This window comes from Pyrus communis, chromosome 8, assembly GCF_041283825.1.
Source record: "Pyrus communis isolate YQ-2024b chromosome 8, ASM4128382v1, whole genome shotgun sequence".
Taxonomy (NCBI): domain Eukaryota; kingdom Viridiplantae; phylum Streptophyta; class Magnoliopsida; order Rosales; family Rosaceae; genus Pyrus; species Pyrus communis.
The window spans coordinates 18,639,032-18,654,449 of NC_142572.1; the positions used below are offsets into that span (position 1 = coordinate 18,639,032).

At 36.3% G+C, this 15,418-nt stretch overlaps 2 protein-coding genes and 1 non-coding gene across 4 annotated transcripts; 2 read left to right on the forward strand and 1 right to left on the reverse strand.

Annotated features, from left to right (window-relative positions):
* Positions 1–1,507: 1,507 nt before the first annotated feature.
* Positions 1,508–1,579, reverse strand: TRNAD-GUC (transfer RNA aspartic acid (anticodon GUC)). The gene has a single exon. It is a non-coding gene; the product is annotated as a tRNA-Asp (tRNA).
* Positions 1,580–1,662: 83 nt separating this feature from the next.
* LOC137717984 (uncharacterized) lies at positions 1,663–5,498 on the forward strand. Of its 2 annotated transcripts, XM_088699235.1 has the most exons (12): positions 1,663–1,884; positions 1,990–2,185; positions 2,276–2,350; positions 2,462–2,568; positions 2,865–2,925; positions 3,079–3,142; positions 3,234–3,304; positions 3,633–3,785; positions 3,916–3,970; positions 4,396–4,512; positions 4,852–5,081; positions 5,231–5,498. In XM_088699235.1, the coding sequence occupies exons 1-12, from the start codon at positions 1,838–1,840 to the stop codon at positions 5,252–5,254; spliced, it is 1,200 nt and encodes a 399-aa protein (XP_088555361.1). In that variant the 5' UTR covers positions 1,663–1,837; the 3' UTR covers positions 5,255–5,498. The 2 variants fall into 2 exon arrangements, with proteins under 2 accessions (XP_088555361.1, XP_068313614.1); XM_068457513.2 differs by lacking the exon at positions 3,234–3,304 and having other exon boundaries at positions 3,079–3,138.
* A 2,965-nt stretch (positions 5,499–8,463) lies between these two features.
* On the forward strand, positions 8,464–9,015 carry LOC137716794 (basic leucine zipper 4-like). The gene has a single exon (XM_068456171.2). The coding sequence runs from the start codon at positions 8,500–8,502 to the stop codon at positions 8,956–8,958; it is 459 nt and encodes a 152-aa protein (XP_068312272.2). The 5' UTR covers positions 8,464–8,499; the 3' UTR covers positions 8,959–9,015.
* Positions 9,016–15,418: the final 6,403 nt, after the last annotated feature.

The window sequence follows — 15,418 nt, forward strand, 5'->3', positions numbered from 1 at the left end:
TGAAATAGTCTTCCCAATTGTTGGTCCGCATCAGTTCCCCACCTCGGACAATCCTTGAGGACGTCCCAAGCATGTTGCGACTTAAAAACTTGATTTTTTGGTGTTACTTTTGTCTTGTAAATTTCCATTGTTTTGTCACCCTATGCAAAAAATACATAAAAATAATTAGTTGCAAACTAATATTATGCACATGACAAATAAAATATCAAGAACAAAACTCATAATTTCTATGGTGCTCCTTCCACTAGGCATACCAACCACGGCTTCCTCCAAGCTTCCCTTCCATAAAGTGCATGCTTTGTTGATAGTCTTCCACTGATTATAAACACCACCACCATCCCGCCCGCCACCATTGCAGTTTTCTTGAAACTTTGCAATGATTTTATCCCACAAAACTTTTTTATTTTGATTTGTACCAATCGCACCATCTTCACTAACAGAAACTCATGCCAAGCATAAAGCAACATCTTCCTCATAGGTCCAATTACGACCTCTAATATACTCTCTTGCCATGTTGAACAATTTGGAAATGGAAAGAAATGGTAGAAAGATAAATTGGAAGAATTTTAGGAGAAAATTGAATTTTGTGTGGATGTTTGAACAAATACATAGGTATTTATAGAGTTTTTGGGTGAATTTTGAGTTAAATATATTTTTTTAATTATTTTAGCCGTTGAATTTTGGGCCGTTAGATCTTTTTTTTTTTTTTTACCATTAGATTTGATTATATTCGATCTCAGCCGTTGGATTCAATGTATTTTAAAATAACATATTTTTTAAAAATGAAATTTGAATCTGGACCGTTGGATCAACCAACGGTCCTTAAATGATGGTCGTCAGATGGGGAAAAGAGCCGTTATGCTCGGGGGAAGTGGCCGACAAGGCCCTGACAGTGGGCCCCCACTCTATCGGGAGCAGATTTGAAGCAAGCCTGTTGGGCGCGTCCACGAGTGGATGGGCTGAGAGTGGCCCAGTTTCAAGCAAGTCCACGCGGATTGGGGGCGGGGAATTTGGCCCAGGTTTAGCATTTGGCTTTTAGCCCAATGTTTTAGCTTCGGTTGGGTGGTGTTTTGGGGGGGTGATTTTGGGGGAAAATTTGGCAAATAACCCATAGTTGGAGTAGGTCTAAAAGCATATTTAACGAAGGATTTTTAGCCTAGGCTAGACAAATATCTAGCCTTAGATTGCAAAGAAAAGCTTTCTAGCACATCCAATCAGCCATACCCGTTGCAGTTGTGAGGCCAAACTAGACCTAGCTCTGGCTCAAGACTCTTTAAGGAGTTTGGGACAAAAATAGTAGCTAACGAAAATCATCCACCCGACACATTTTAGCTCTAAGCCTATCTCACCATTTAGAAGAACAAAAAATTTGAAGGCTTAACTTCATGCATTGTTCTAAACCCATCGTAAAAAAGTCTGTACTGGATTCGAATTTTTTGGCCCAAAGTTAATCAGTCCAATTCATAAGAAGCAGGCCCAAAAAGATAAAAATAAAATAAAATAAAATCGCCGTTGCCGGGGATCGAACCCGGGTCACCCGCGTGACAGGCGGGAATACTTACCACTATACTACAACGACCTTGATGTTAGTATTCCACGTAATATTATCCATAAATTAAAAATTATAAGAAACTTGAAATTTCTCCGGGTCCAAAGTCACGCGAGTCGTCCCTGTCAGACTGTCAGGTGGAACACAACGAAACACTTACAGAGAGCGGCAGCAGATCACCGAATGAACTCACCATAACTCGTGACCGCCATAACCACCACCTCCGACATTCCTTCCCCAATTTCTCCAATCACCCCTCATAAAACCAAACCAGAGAAGCAAAACCAAATGCTTCCAATCGAAATGCTCGGACATGGAGAAGACACCCCGTCCAGGTAAAACCCACATCTTCAAATTTTCTATTTTCTGTTTGTTTCTCGGGAAAATGGGTTGGATTGGAGTTTCTGATGGTAAAATTTTGTTCTTTTTCTTTTGGGTAGGTTCGAATTGCTGAGTATGGTGAAGAAGCACTCGAGCTTATTGGGGAAAACAGTGATCGTCGCGGACGAGGACGACACTTCCGATGTCGAATTGGACCACAGATTCTGGCACGACATGTTGGATTTGTACTTCGTTCGCGGTAAAGATTCCAGAGGACGTCAGGACGATGATCTCGTTTTCTTCGTCAGAAAATTGGTACCTTTTTATTTATTTGTTTTTATTTTTGCTTAAATTTTGATAATTTTATAGTTTCGTTTGTTATGTTATTGCATTTTTTGGGAGCAGAGCTCTTATGGTTATGGATTCAATGACGGCAAGGAAGGTGTTTCTCCGTACTTCGTACGCAGGTGGGCACCTAAGGTAAAAAAAAAAAAGGGGTTTGGAAATCGATTTTTCGGGTTTTTGTGTTGTCAAATTTAAGAGATTGTTGATGGAATGGAATTCATAAATGTGTTAAATTTTTTCAAACAGTTGGATGACTTGATCGGGGAAAGTAATGTGGATGTGGATTGGAGGCGGTCGTTTTACTTGAACTTGATTGCTCACACTTCTTTTACTGTAACAGTGGCTATTTGCAGGTAATTTGTTCTTGTGTTTAGTGTTTGTGTGCATAATGTTTTAATAATGTTTCAGTTCTGTGAGTTGCACACACCGCCTTTTCTTATTAAGCGTGTTTCCGTGTTGTTAATTAAGTAAGGAGATTGAGCTTAGATGTTTAGCGATCATAACTTTGCAGTTCAGTTATCCCAGAATCTTAGAAAAAAAAGGGAACAATGATTTTACTTAAAAAAAATATCTTTCAGACTTCTATTCGAATAGTGCTTTAGTTTTCACTTGATCAATGGTAGAAGTTAAATTAACGGTTGAAATTCAGTCATCAGGACCTCCGGAATCATCAAGCTGAGCAAGGTATACCATTATCTCCAATATATAAGGTATGCACAACCTTAAATTTCTGTGTTAGATGTATGTCTTACCGATCTTCTTCTTTCCGTATTTATTACGGGAAAATTGCGATACAGTTTGCACACTGTGCATATCTCTGGTTGCAGTCTCAGTTTTCCTTACGACTTGTGGTATCTCTGCAGGTTGTAAAGACTCTTTATGCATCTCCAAGCCGTGTCAATTTTCAGTTGGACTCAAAAAAGGCAAGTTTAGGTACTTTCTGATAAAACGTGATATCACTGAATCATGTTATTGGATCCCCTTAATATAACACTATCGCTGACATTTATCTAGGAAGTGGAGACAACACCTGCTTATCCAGATATTTGTTTTGCAATCGATGACTTCGACTCCACTTTTGATGCTGTGGTAAAAGACCTTTTATGTGATGAGATCATTTACAAATGACCTTCTGTTGTTAATTTGATAATGTTGTTGCCACAACAGTTAAATGCTTGATCATGCTTTTGATCGTCACTTTTCTGTTATTAGTCAGTTTGAAAAACCTGCTTGTTTTGAGACTTTTCTGTTATTGTCACTTTTCTGTTAATTTGATAATGATCTTTCGTTTTTCCAAATCTCACATTTTCAGACTTTAACCAACCTTTTGTGCAAGACTTTCAGTTTGCTTTCTGACTCATCTACAATTTACAATTTTGTAAGAACTAAGAAATGATTTTATTTTCTGTTTTTCCAGGTCTTGACTGAAACAGACCATTGCTACTGCGTAATTCTCAATGCACACGATGGGGCAGCATTTCCGAGGGAAAAGGAGTCTAATGATTGCAGTTCTAGTGATAGTTCCTCTCTGAGGGTTGAGACTAACTCCGCAAAGATGAAAAATACAAAGGTTTCTTTCTAAATCTCTGTTTCACATGCCAGAACTACAATTAGAGATGAGATAGGTGAATGTCCCCCGCATGCTTTTGCTTCAAGGAATACTCTGTAAACATTCTGATTTTCTGGTGTCATGATTGCAGCTGACTCTTTTTTCAGGATTCGTCAGCTATCAAATGGTTCGAGACGCATATGATGGTAAGATTTCCTACAAATAACTTTATGTTGTTGTGCCATTAGATACAGTTTTCATTTCCCCTGCAACTGTTGGATGACTTCATATGTTATCTGGTCTAAGTTGGTTGGAGTATAAAAGGTTTTCATTTCGTGGTATACATGCAGAGTTTTTGGAACGTGATGTGTAAAAGTATTGCTGATTTGGATAAACTCACTAAATTTCTGTTGTTTCATTTAGATCTTTTTTTTTTTATTCACGCTTATCTTGTAAACCAGTTTGTTTCAAAATCCATTAAGACTGGGTTCCACCCACACAACCACTATATTTTTTGATCTTTGAACAATGCATTAAATATTTTGGGAACGCCATTTATACATCTCTCAGCATCTTACAAGGGGATTTGGTGCAGCATATTGATTCACTCATCTCTCTGTCTCTCTTGCAGCTGGCAAGTCTCGATTTGGGAACCTTCTTGGTCATTCCCCTGGCAAAACAGACAAACTTTACATGAAAGGTCCCGGAGGACGTGGGGAAGTTGAAGTAGCTGTTTCTAGGGTTGCAGGCAAGGAATTTTTTCTCTAAAATTTAGTGACGGTATAAAGTTGAAGTAGTTGTTTTCCTAAATTTTGTGTATTCATAATAGTTCAGATGGAGATTGATTATCATGTGACCCGCACTTCTTAAGTGATTATAGATTTGAAAGGTCTAAAGAAAGTTATACCTGACAGTAGGAAATTCGTATGATTATCGTTATCTTTCATGCAAAGTTCATCTAGTTTCATGTGAGATTGTTATTCATGCTTGCTTTTGTTTTGTGACAAAGGTGTTACTATTATCAAATAATTGACCCTATGATGAGATCATTTGTGTCAAATACTGAAAGTCGATGTTATGTTATCAGATCAAAGCCAACAAGATCTGGGTCCTTTTTCACCAGTTATATCCAAAAGAGGATTTGGAATTGGCTCCATTGTTCGTAAAGCAGCTTCTGTTGCGTCTGTGGCTGCGAAGAATGCCTATGCAGCTGCTTCTTCTACCCATAGTTTTGATGATGAGATGGTACCTCTCAAATGCTGCTTAATGTCCATTTCATTACCCTGGGAACAGATTGCATATGATCTTCTCTTTAAGGTGAGTTTGTTGTTCCCGGTTGCTACTGAATATTTTTGGGTAATCGTAACTTGTGTAAATAAGTATTGAAACAAAAACAGAAAAATAAAACCCGCAGTTGATCACTCCTTCCACGACTAAATTTTAGTCATCTCGTTCGTGAAATGCAGGGTACTCCTCCAGTGACGTTGTAAGCATCATATATATACTTCTCGCAGGCAATGAATATCATAGACGAGTCTATATGGACAACAGGAAAACATGAGACAAGCAGAGACATTTCACTGCCTGTGATAAATGTAAAGATTGTACCCCAACTGTAGATGGGAGTCTTGCTGTTCGTGTGTGCATGTGGTGCCGCCGGCTAAGGGCCGTTTGTAAATTGTATTGTAAAACATTCATTTCTTTTACAAGACTAAGCGGCATCTTCACTATCAATGTACTTTCCAGGTTCAGTGAAAAATAAGCTTTAGCTATATATATATATATATATATATATATATATATATAATATATTGGAGAGTGGAAGCACTTTGAATTCGCTACTTGTTCTTGCTGAATGGCAAGAGTTTCTTGTATGCCTAGAGTTTGATTTGTAATCATGCTTTAGAGGATGGGGGGGATGTCTTGACTTTTTTAGCTTTTTAGGTTCCAATTCTTTTAGGACGGTTTAAGTACTATATTTTTGTGCCAATCACATATACCTCCCGAGACTCCAAAATGGCGGGTCCAGAACTTTTTGGTCGTCATGAGTCCTCATGCCACTTTGTGGAGTTGTCCTTGCCTCCCTACCCTTGGCTCAGTCTTTGGGACATAGATTCACTCTGGATCTCATCATGCGGAAAGACCAGGCAATTCGTACTACTCAAATTGAATTCAAATGTACCGATTAACTTATTCCATTAGCCCACCACCTCATACAAACCAAGGGTGCAAATTTCCTAATCCTAGCTCCGGACAGGTCTGGAGAGGATCAAAATTCCAGTCTTTGTGAGGCATTTAGTTAAAGCAGTCATATTTCATGGATAACATTAAAGAAAGGGAAACCATTTCTACACTTTTCTTTTTTCTACATTTTACTTAATTAAATATATATTTTTATAATTCAAAAATAAGTAAGGATGTACAGGGAATATTTTCATGTGTGTGAATCAATGGGGGTGAGGGAAATTGCAAACAAGGATGTGGATCCACTAGTGTTCTTGAATGTTTACATTTGGGACTTCTCATGTGTTTACTAACACACGGAATAAAATAAAATTTTCACATTAAAATCTATAATTTAATGTATGAGAAATCAGGAATCAGATCATAGTGGTGAAGGTGGATAGAGAAATGGATTACGATTTTTTTTTTGGTTTGAGTACATCGATATTTTTACACTAAGAGAAAAAGAGTTTGGTTAAACCACACAATAAGCAGCCTAATTGGTATTGAATTCGTCATCCACAAGATTCGAATCTAAGACCTCTCACTTCCAAATGAAGAGGAATATCACCATATAGTAATACTGAGCTATCGAAAAATGATGATATACGGTGCTGAATCCTATGAAACATGATGCTCATGTTGGTCCCTTGTAGTAAACTGGGATTCCAAGATTAATTAACATTCGAAAAAAGACAAACCGTAGCAGAATTATATAATAAACACAGTTTAAAAAATGTAAAGTATTATTGGCACTACAAAAATCTCATTCTACACTCCTCACAAGTGTATTTTTCTTTCTAAATATAAAAAGTTTGGAGTGTAGAGTGAGATTTTTGGAATGCCAATAACAATTTCCTAAAAAATAGAGGGAATCGACCAGGTTAATACTTTTCCAATAACTCTGCAGCACAGCACATGAACCCTACTGTGGATTTGCCGATTTTAATGAGGCAGATTAAAAGTGAGAGGGGAGACAAACCTGATCAGTAATTAAGCTTTAATAGTTAATATTTCATTGATTTGTATTTTTACAGGTTTTTTAAAGCTCAAAACGCATCAGAGAACGTGTGCATGTTAGGCTCCACTTTTATTTTGTTTTGGATTGATTGATCAGAGACGAACCCTTTTTCCCAAACGGCCAACTGAGAAAACGTCCAAGAATGCTAACTAAGAAAACTGCCTCGATTCCTTTTGCATAATTCCTAATGTATGTGAGTATTCTATTAGAAACGCCATGTTCTAGGAACAAGGAATAATGTGACAACCGAGGTATGCTTTTCAGATACAGGTGATAAATGGAGAATGAGGGGTTTGAACACACGACTTTACGTGCAAAATTAAACGGTATTAACCACTTGAGTTATGCGATCTTTTCGAAATGAAATATTCTTAAAAAGGCTTACTAATGCATCTCACATAGGTATTACGATTAATTAGGATTACATATGCACTAGTCATTATCTGAATATGACGTTAAAAGAACAATTATGTTGAAAAAATTTATCTCTATACTCAATTTTCTTTTGATTTGATCATATCGACAATATTGATTGGTTTTAGTTGTAGAATAGCATCCCCATTTAAAGCTTAAACATTAGGATTCTAGTCTTAGATTGGTTAATCACTTTAGGAGCAAAATCTGACACAACCTAAAAACGGAGGTCAAAAAGGCTTATATACCCTAAATGAGATCAAAGTTAAGAAAAATATTAGGGTAATGCTAGGGAGACTAAATATTTAAATCAAATTATGTAAACCAAATGATATGATTATTGATAATTGAATTATTAATCAAGTGTCGATTAATATGCCGATTGCTTATTAGTGACACATCATCTGGTTTACAAATTTAATTTAAAATTTTAGTCTATTTAGCATTACTCAAAATATTATTATAAATGTGATTTTCTAGAAATGTTCCGCCTTTTAAACGCTAAGATCACATATACTTCACATTTATCATGAGATCGATCGAAGATGTTGATTGATTTTTACAAATATCAATTTTAGATAACTCGAGTGTATATTTTTAAGAAATTTTCACACACACGTAAGTATATTGAGAGAATCAAATCATCACCTTCTCAATTGCGTATTCCATACGTCTTCTGCGTAATTTCTCGGCTAAACTTTCAGATAATCTGTTGTTTGTTTACACATTTTTGTTTGATTCTTCGTGATTAAGCTAAAGCTAACATTGTGTTGGAGCCCACCTGAACAAATAAGCAGAAACCCTATGGCCACACACCACCATTACCATTCCCCTTTACACAAAAGTTGTGCACGTAATGGCACTACATCAACCCTAAATATTATTTAATTTAAAATAAAAATATATTAGTTCTTTGTTAACACATACTTTTCTTGGACAAAATTACCCTCACTCCTCCAAAACTTTTGCATAGGGTGGATCCCATGTGTATCCTTTCCTTCGATTATAAATACTCAACCTCTCCTCTTCGTTCCTTCCCTTTTCTCCTCCTTCCCTCCTCCCCTCCCCTTCACTCAAATGATGATGAGTTCTTCAGCCATGTCCTTCATCCATGAACCGTCCCACATGGGCCACTTCGAGTGTCCGGTTCAAGAAACCGTGCTCACAACAGCCGAGATTCAGGAGCTACTGTCCTTGCTTCAAGCTGGGAACTCGGCCTCCCCAAGCTCAGAGGGGTCGAACCGGGAGGTCGATACAGTTGACGAGAGAAAGCGTAGGCGGATGATGTCAAACCGCGAGTCAGCCCGGCGGTCCAGGTGGAGAAAGAAGAGGCGTTTAGAGGACCTGACGAGCGACGTGGACCGGTTGAAAATAGAGAACCAGGAGCTGAAGAATCGTTTGGGGCTGGTTGCTCAAAAGTGTCACGTATTATGGAGAGAAAATAACCGGATGACATCCGAGTCCTTAGCACTACGTGCAAGACTTTCGGATTTATACCGGATTTTGATTGCCATGCAGACGCAGTGCTCACAATAATTATTAAATATTTCCACGTCTAATCCATTTATAAAAAAAATCCCGAAATTAGCAAAATGATCATCATTAATAAGCTTAATGAAGATTAATTAGAGGAAAGGTCAAAAAGTTGTATGGTTTTGTGGGGTACATTAGGCTGCATGCATGCTCAGTGTGTCACTGAAAATGATGGTTAAATTGTCTTTTGGGTTTTACTTTACTTTTGGGTTCCCGTTGTCGATCGGGGGAGACTTTCTTTTTAGTAGCTTTGTAAGTACTGAGAGCAGCACGTAATCATGTCTACATATGAGAGAGATGCTGCAAGGAGCCGAATGTATGCAAATATTTCTCCGGCGATATTTGTTTGGCCTTTTAGCTTTATCACCATGCATGCTCTATCGGGCTTGGCGCTTCGTGTAAATATTTGTATTGAAGAATATTTATGTATTGAACTTGAGGCACTTGTTTTTGCCTTTTTCAAAAAGATTGGTAGTAGCTACGTAGCTCTGCATCACGTTGTTGGTCTACGTAAAGATTCGAGGGTAACATCTAGTAGCTTTTTGGTCTTGCATGTTGAAGACTTTCTTTTTCTTTCTTTCTTTCTTTCTTTAATTTCGTAATTTAAATAATATAATATTGTTCTATGTTACTTTAAACTTGATGCTAAGTTAGCTAGCTAAACAATAGTTTGGTTATTCATCTCCAAGTCATGCTATAATATGTACAAATTTGGAGCAAATGCAATTAGCAATTATTCATGGCACGTCTTGTCGTGAACAAACCCTAGAAATACCAACACCTAAGAGTAAATCGTAATAACTGATATAACCAAAATAATTGATATATGGGGAGTAGCTTAATCTTTTAGGGGGCGTTTGTTTGCCCTCACTAACTCGGACTGGACTGGACTGGACTAGCTATTAGTCCAATACTGTGTTTGTTCCATGCTGGGACTAACATTAATGAGACTAAAGGGGACTAGTATAGACAAAACCCTTCACTAAGAGGTCTTAGTGAGACCCCCCAATAACCATGGGACTAGCTAAGACTATCCTCTATTTATCGTCCTTGTCATGCTCAACGACCACTCTCGATAGACTCCTCGTCATCGCCAATCATCTAGATCAATCATTAACTTCCCGACTCGCTTTCAGATCCATTTCACAACCAACTTTCATATAAAATATACCAAATTGAAGCTGGGAGTGACAAGATTATGATTTTACTTGAATCGAGGCCAAAATGTGGTCGAATGTGGCCTGAAAATGGCCTGGAAGTCTCAACCTGTTTGGGCTTCTTCAAATCCATGACAAATTCGAGCATGCAAAGCTAAGATCTCGGTTCAGGGATGGTGATGAATTTTTTGGTGATGCTAACTTCATCCAATTTAATGAGGGTTGGCCAAAAAACACATCGGGAAACCTGCAACTCGTCGGGAAAATTGGAGCCGTGAGGTCCGTTCGAACAACGCATAGCTAGAGAGGGAGGGAGGACAGAGAAATAGAGACTGGAATCAATAAGGAGTTTGACCAGGAATGAGAAAGAGACATGAATTGAAAGGTCTGAGAGGAAAAAACGAGGGAGAGGGTGGGACGATGAGAGAAGAGGAAAAGAGTGGGACGGAAATGGTAGGAAAAGATGGAGAAAAAGATAAGATCATAATAAAATATTAATAATTTATATATTAAATAAAATAATATTAGAATTTGTTATTATCCAGCTTCTTAGTCCAATACTGCACCAAACGCTTCACTAAATTAGTCCAGTTTAGTCTAGTCTAAGCCAGTCCAGCTTAGTCCTTGAAGCTAATCCAGTCCGAGATAGTTCGGCGCAACAAACGCCCCCTTATAAGCCCTTACAATGTTTATTTTTTCACCGATATGAGACTATTTTACATTCGCATCCTCACAGTCAGTTTTGTTGCAAGGTACGCAATATCGCATACTATAGGATATAATGAACATTTCCAAGATGAATCTCAAAATTTGAATGCCAATATTTTAGATTAATTGTTAGTTGATACCTATAAAATTACTCTTATACATGTCTTATGCACAACATTTGCGCAGCTTTATCTTCCACTATCCAGACAGCCATATCTATGTCTTTTACCTGAAAACAGTACGAGCAAAATTAAAGAAAAAAGTTGGTACCTAGATTATGCAACATAAGGACACAGGGACTTGCCAAATAGAATGCTAGAAATAAAGGGGAAAAAAGAAAGAAAGAAGCAAAGCACCAAATCAGATTAAATTGTATGGTCCTTATCAATCAGAGAGTTCTACGTTCAACTATATATATATGGGTCTCTTTTCTCATTAGATTAGGGCAGAATATTACAGTTCAAAGCCTTCACTCTCACACACCGCAACATAACCCTAATATATAAGGAGTACACTAGTTAACAGACTATTTTGGTTCTTAACTGTTATACTTAGGAGTGCAAGTTAGATAGAAAATACGAGCCAGATATTATTTGTAACTTTGATGCATCAAAATCAACTCAGAAAAATTGGAAAAAAAAAAAAGAAAAGAATTTTGGATTGGATCCGTTATATCTTAAATTCTGTAATATAAATAATATATTGTAATTTGTATTATACTAGAATCCGCTAATTCCGACCCATCATAACCAACACATGTAAGGTCCTATAAGTAGAAAAAAAAGAAGAAGGTCCCAGCAGTAAGATATTAAATTATGTTAACAGTACTATGTTTGGGTGCAATATCTTTTATTTTAGGGCAATTAAGAATAAGGGAAAATTAATCTTTGATCTTATTCTTTACAGCTTGCTAGCTCGAGCTTTTTAGATGTACAACTTGGTTCTTAACGATTGGATAATATAACTATGGTGTATATCATGTATATATGTGTGGTATATATTAGGCTTGCGAACTTTAGAGAGGTGTCCATTCGAAGGAAAAGCAGTGAAACAGTACTATACGTTACTTGGAAAATAAAAGATTAATATCGAAGGAGGAATAGTGTGGAAGATTCTCAATTCTCCAAACACATGCATTTCCTTCCATATATTGTATCTCACATTTTGCTTTGCTTTTAGCTAGCGCATGATGATTCACTACTTTTTAACTTTGTCCCATTACTTGTTGGGCAAAGCGGCAACTACGCACCGCAGCAGCCTAGTTGATGCGATCGACATGCTAATGTTAGAGTAAATTGTATTAATGGTTTTTAAACTTTAATTAAATTTGAGCAATGATTTATTAATTAAAAATTTATTATTATTGATGTCCTTCAACTCATCAAAATGTGTAGCTATGATCCTTTTCATCAACTTCGTCAAAATTTTGTCAAAATGAGTTATGTTGTAATGACAATTGCTACAATTAGGGTCCCTTAACTTATTAAAACGTGTAGCTATGGTCCTTTTCGTCAACTTTGTCAAAATTTTGTCAAAACGAGTTATGTTGGAAGGGTCATTGCTACAATTTGGTTAAAGTTGAGGGACTATTGCTCGAATTGAGTTAAAGTTGATGGACAATTTCTTCAGTTAGATTAAAGTTGAGGGACCAATGACAATAAATTTTTAGTTGATGGACCATAGATGCACGCACATTTTGATGAGTTGAGAGACCAATGGTAATTAATTTTTAGTTGAGGGACCATTACTCCAATTGAGTTAAAGTTAAAAGACCATTGTCATAATTTACTCGCTAATGTTAATGTTTTATGTGATTAGTTTTATTTGGCAAACAAGAGTATGTGATTTTTCTAGCTCGCGTAGACATCTGTACTTGTTAAATGCTAACTAGTTAGTAACTTAAGATAGCGCTATTTATTTGTATGATTTGTTCTACAAAGTAATCTCATAGTCTGATGAAGTGTTTGTTTTTAAGGTTTCATTCATAAATCATTATTGCAAAAATTCATTAAAAATAGAAATCACAAGTGAAAGTGTTCTCGTGCAATGCTGTGAATTTTAGAACCGTATAAAACATGTAGAAAGTTATAAATATATATACACCCAAATCGTAATCGAAATATGCACGCAACATTAACGAAGTTTGAAAGGAATATTATTTGTATTCTTGTCAATCTCTAATTATATACGTTACAGTTTCTATGTGAGTTAGGAATATGCTGGTGTGTAGAAGATGAAGGCAAAGCACAATCCAATTAACATCAAAACAAAGGGAATTAATATTTAAAAAGTAGTACCAACAGATTGTGAAAACTTGTGAATTTACAGTGGTATGGCAGATGAGTGAAAATTTGTGCAGCAAGTCTACATGGTTGGAGGGCAGTGAAAAATTGATCTAAAATGCAGCTAAGGATGATGACTCTTCCAAACTGAAAATACGGTGAGTGGTTCCAAACAGAAAATACGGTGAGTGGTTCGGAGGAAGAGGGAGATGGACTTTTGGAGAGAGAGTGGACATATGAGAGAGAAGAATAGAAACCAGAGAGCATCGAGAGGGGAAGAGAGAGGAAGGAAGAAAAAAATAATCAGCAAGGACACAACCGGGATTATTGTAAAAGTGTGAGGGCAAAATTGAAACAACACTGTGATTATGAACAGTATTTCAGTTATTTTTGGGTTTTAATATATATTAAATAATGCTCTTTAATTATTTTTGTGAACATCTCATTATTTATCGACAGCACATGATTTGTCTACTTATCAAGTCAGGGTTAAATAACTAAACATGACTTTTGATTTAGATCGTTGAAATTTTATTCAATAGCTAGAAATAAGGAGTCATTCTAAAAGTTATAATAATTGTAGTCGTTGGATAAAATTTCAACGACCTGATGAGGTTGATCAGGAACATCCTCATCTTTTACTCAGGAGAGGATCCTGATCCTTCCGAAGCCATGGGAAGTCGGAAAGTGTAGTCAAGAGAGTTAGGCCGCTACCATAAAAATAGATATGTGTGTGCGTGTGTGTGGTTGATGGATAAAGAAAATGTGCAGGGACAAAACATACGTCGACCTTCTATTGCATGCAATTAATCTTGTTGTGGACTCTTTCAATCCAGATGCAAGGAATGGATTTGAACTTTTGGATTTGTAGCCCCCATCAAATCACCAAAGCATGTATCATTCCGGAGAGAAAATTAAAAAAATAAACAAAGAAAAAGAAAAGGAAACCTCCTAGCTAGGCCGACCGATTTGATTAATTCAACTACATAAAAAGAAAAAGAGATAATTAACACTCTCTAATGCATGTTTAGTTGATCATTAATCACTTCTTAGATGTGTTAATCCTTCAAACTCCGGAAAATTGTAGAATCTAAAAACACTGTATCTACTGTCTCTGTTATATATATTATCTCTTTCGTGACACTAACTTTCTTTGTAAGTTGTTACAACCAAGTTCCGGATAAAACAAAATATTATACTATTCTTAGATGTTGACAACTTAATTAATTAACACATGCACAAATAGTTGGTAGTAATTAAAACAAAAGTAGCGAAAAAAGTTGGTGAAAGTAAATTTCTTTTTGACTTCTTGCAAAAGTATGCATCGTTCATGGATATGTTGTTGGATTGGGAAATGCAACGCAGGTTATCATTTTAAATTATATTTTATAAATCATATAATGTGATTGATGGTGATTTAACCCATTACCTGATTTATAATGTAATAAAAAAAAATTCTTCTATCTGGCATTACTCTTTTGAAATTGTAGTTCATAGTTTGGATAATCATGAATCTTCATCTGAAAAAGGAAACCAGATTATATTCCATATATGTTCAGTCTCTTTGATTCTTCCTTCTTCCTATTGCTTTCTTCCTCCTTTTCTTTTGCAGTCAATCTTACAATTTCTTATATCTAGTGGATAGCAAAGATACTCTTCTGACGTCGGGCCAAAAAAATGGACACGTTTATGTCGACTTATCCAAAGTTACGACACTATAGACATACATTAATTTGAAATGATAATGCAAGTAGCTCAATCGATTAATAACATTTATTCTTGAATATGAGGTTCGAAGTTCATTACTTCCTCGCCTAATATCATTTGTATAACAAGAAAGAAAGAAAAAACAAAGCGCTACTAATTTGTGCCATCTTAAGTGGCCACTCCATCGACCACCTCTCTACCACAAGAGATTGTACTATAGATAGGGTTATAAACAACTCGACCCAAATTTAATATCATTATACTGAAGTTTAGCTTGTTTAATTTTATTTCCGACCTTAAATTCAGTTTGGCTTGCTTCTTACACGAAACGAGCTTGAGCGAATTTAAATAACTCAAGCTCGATACCAAGCTCAAGTTGTTTTGAGCTTTTGAATATAGTAAGTTGGTCAGCTTTTGTGACAAAATTCGCAACCTAGTGACACATTTTAATAATATCATTATACTGAAGTTTAGCTTGTTTAATTTTATTTCCGACCTTAAATTAAGTTTGGTTTGCTTCTTACACGAAACGAGCTTGAGCGAATTTAAATAACTCAAGCTCGATACCAAGCTCAAGTTGTTTTGAGCTTTTGAATATAGTAAGTTGGT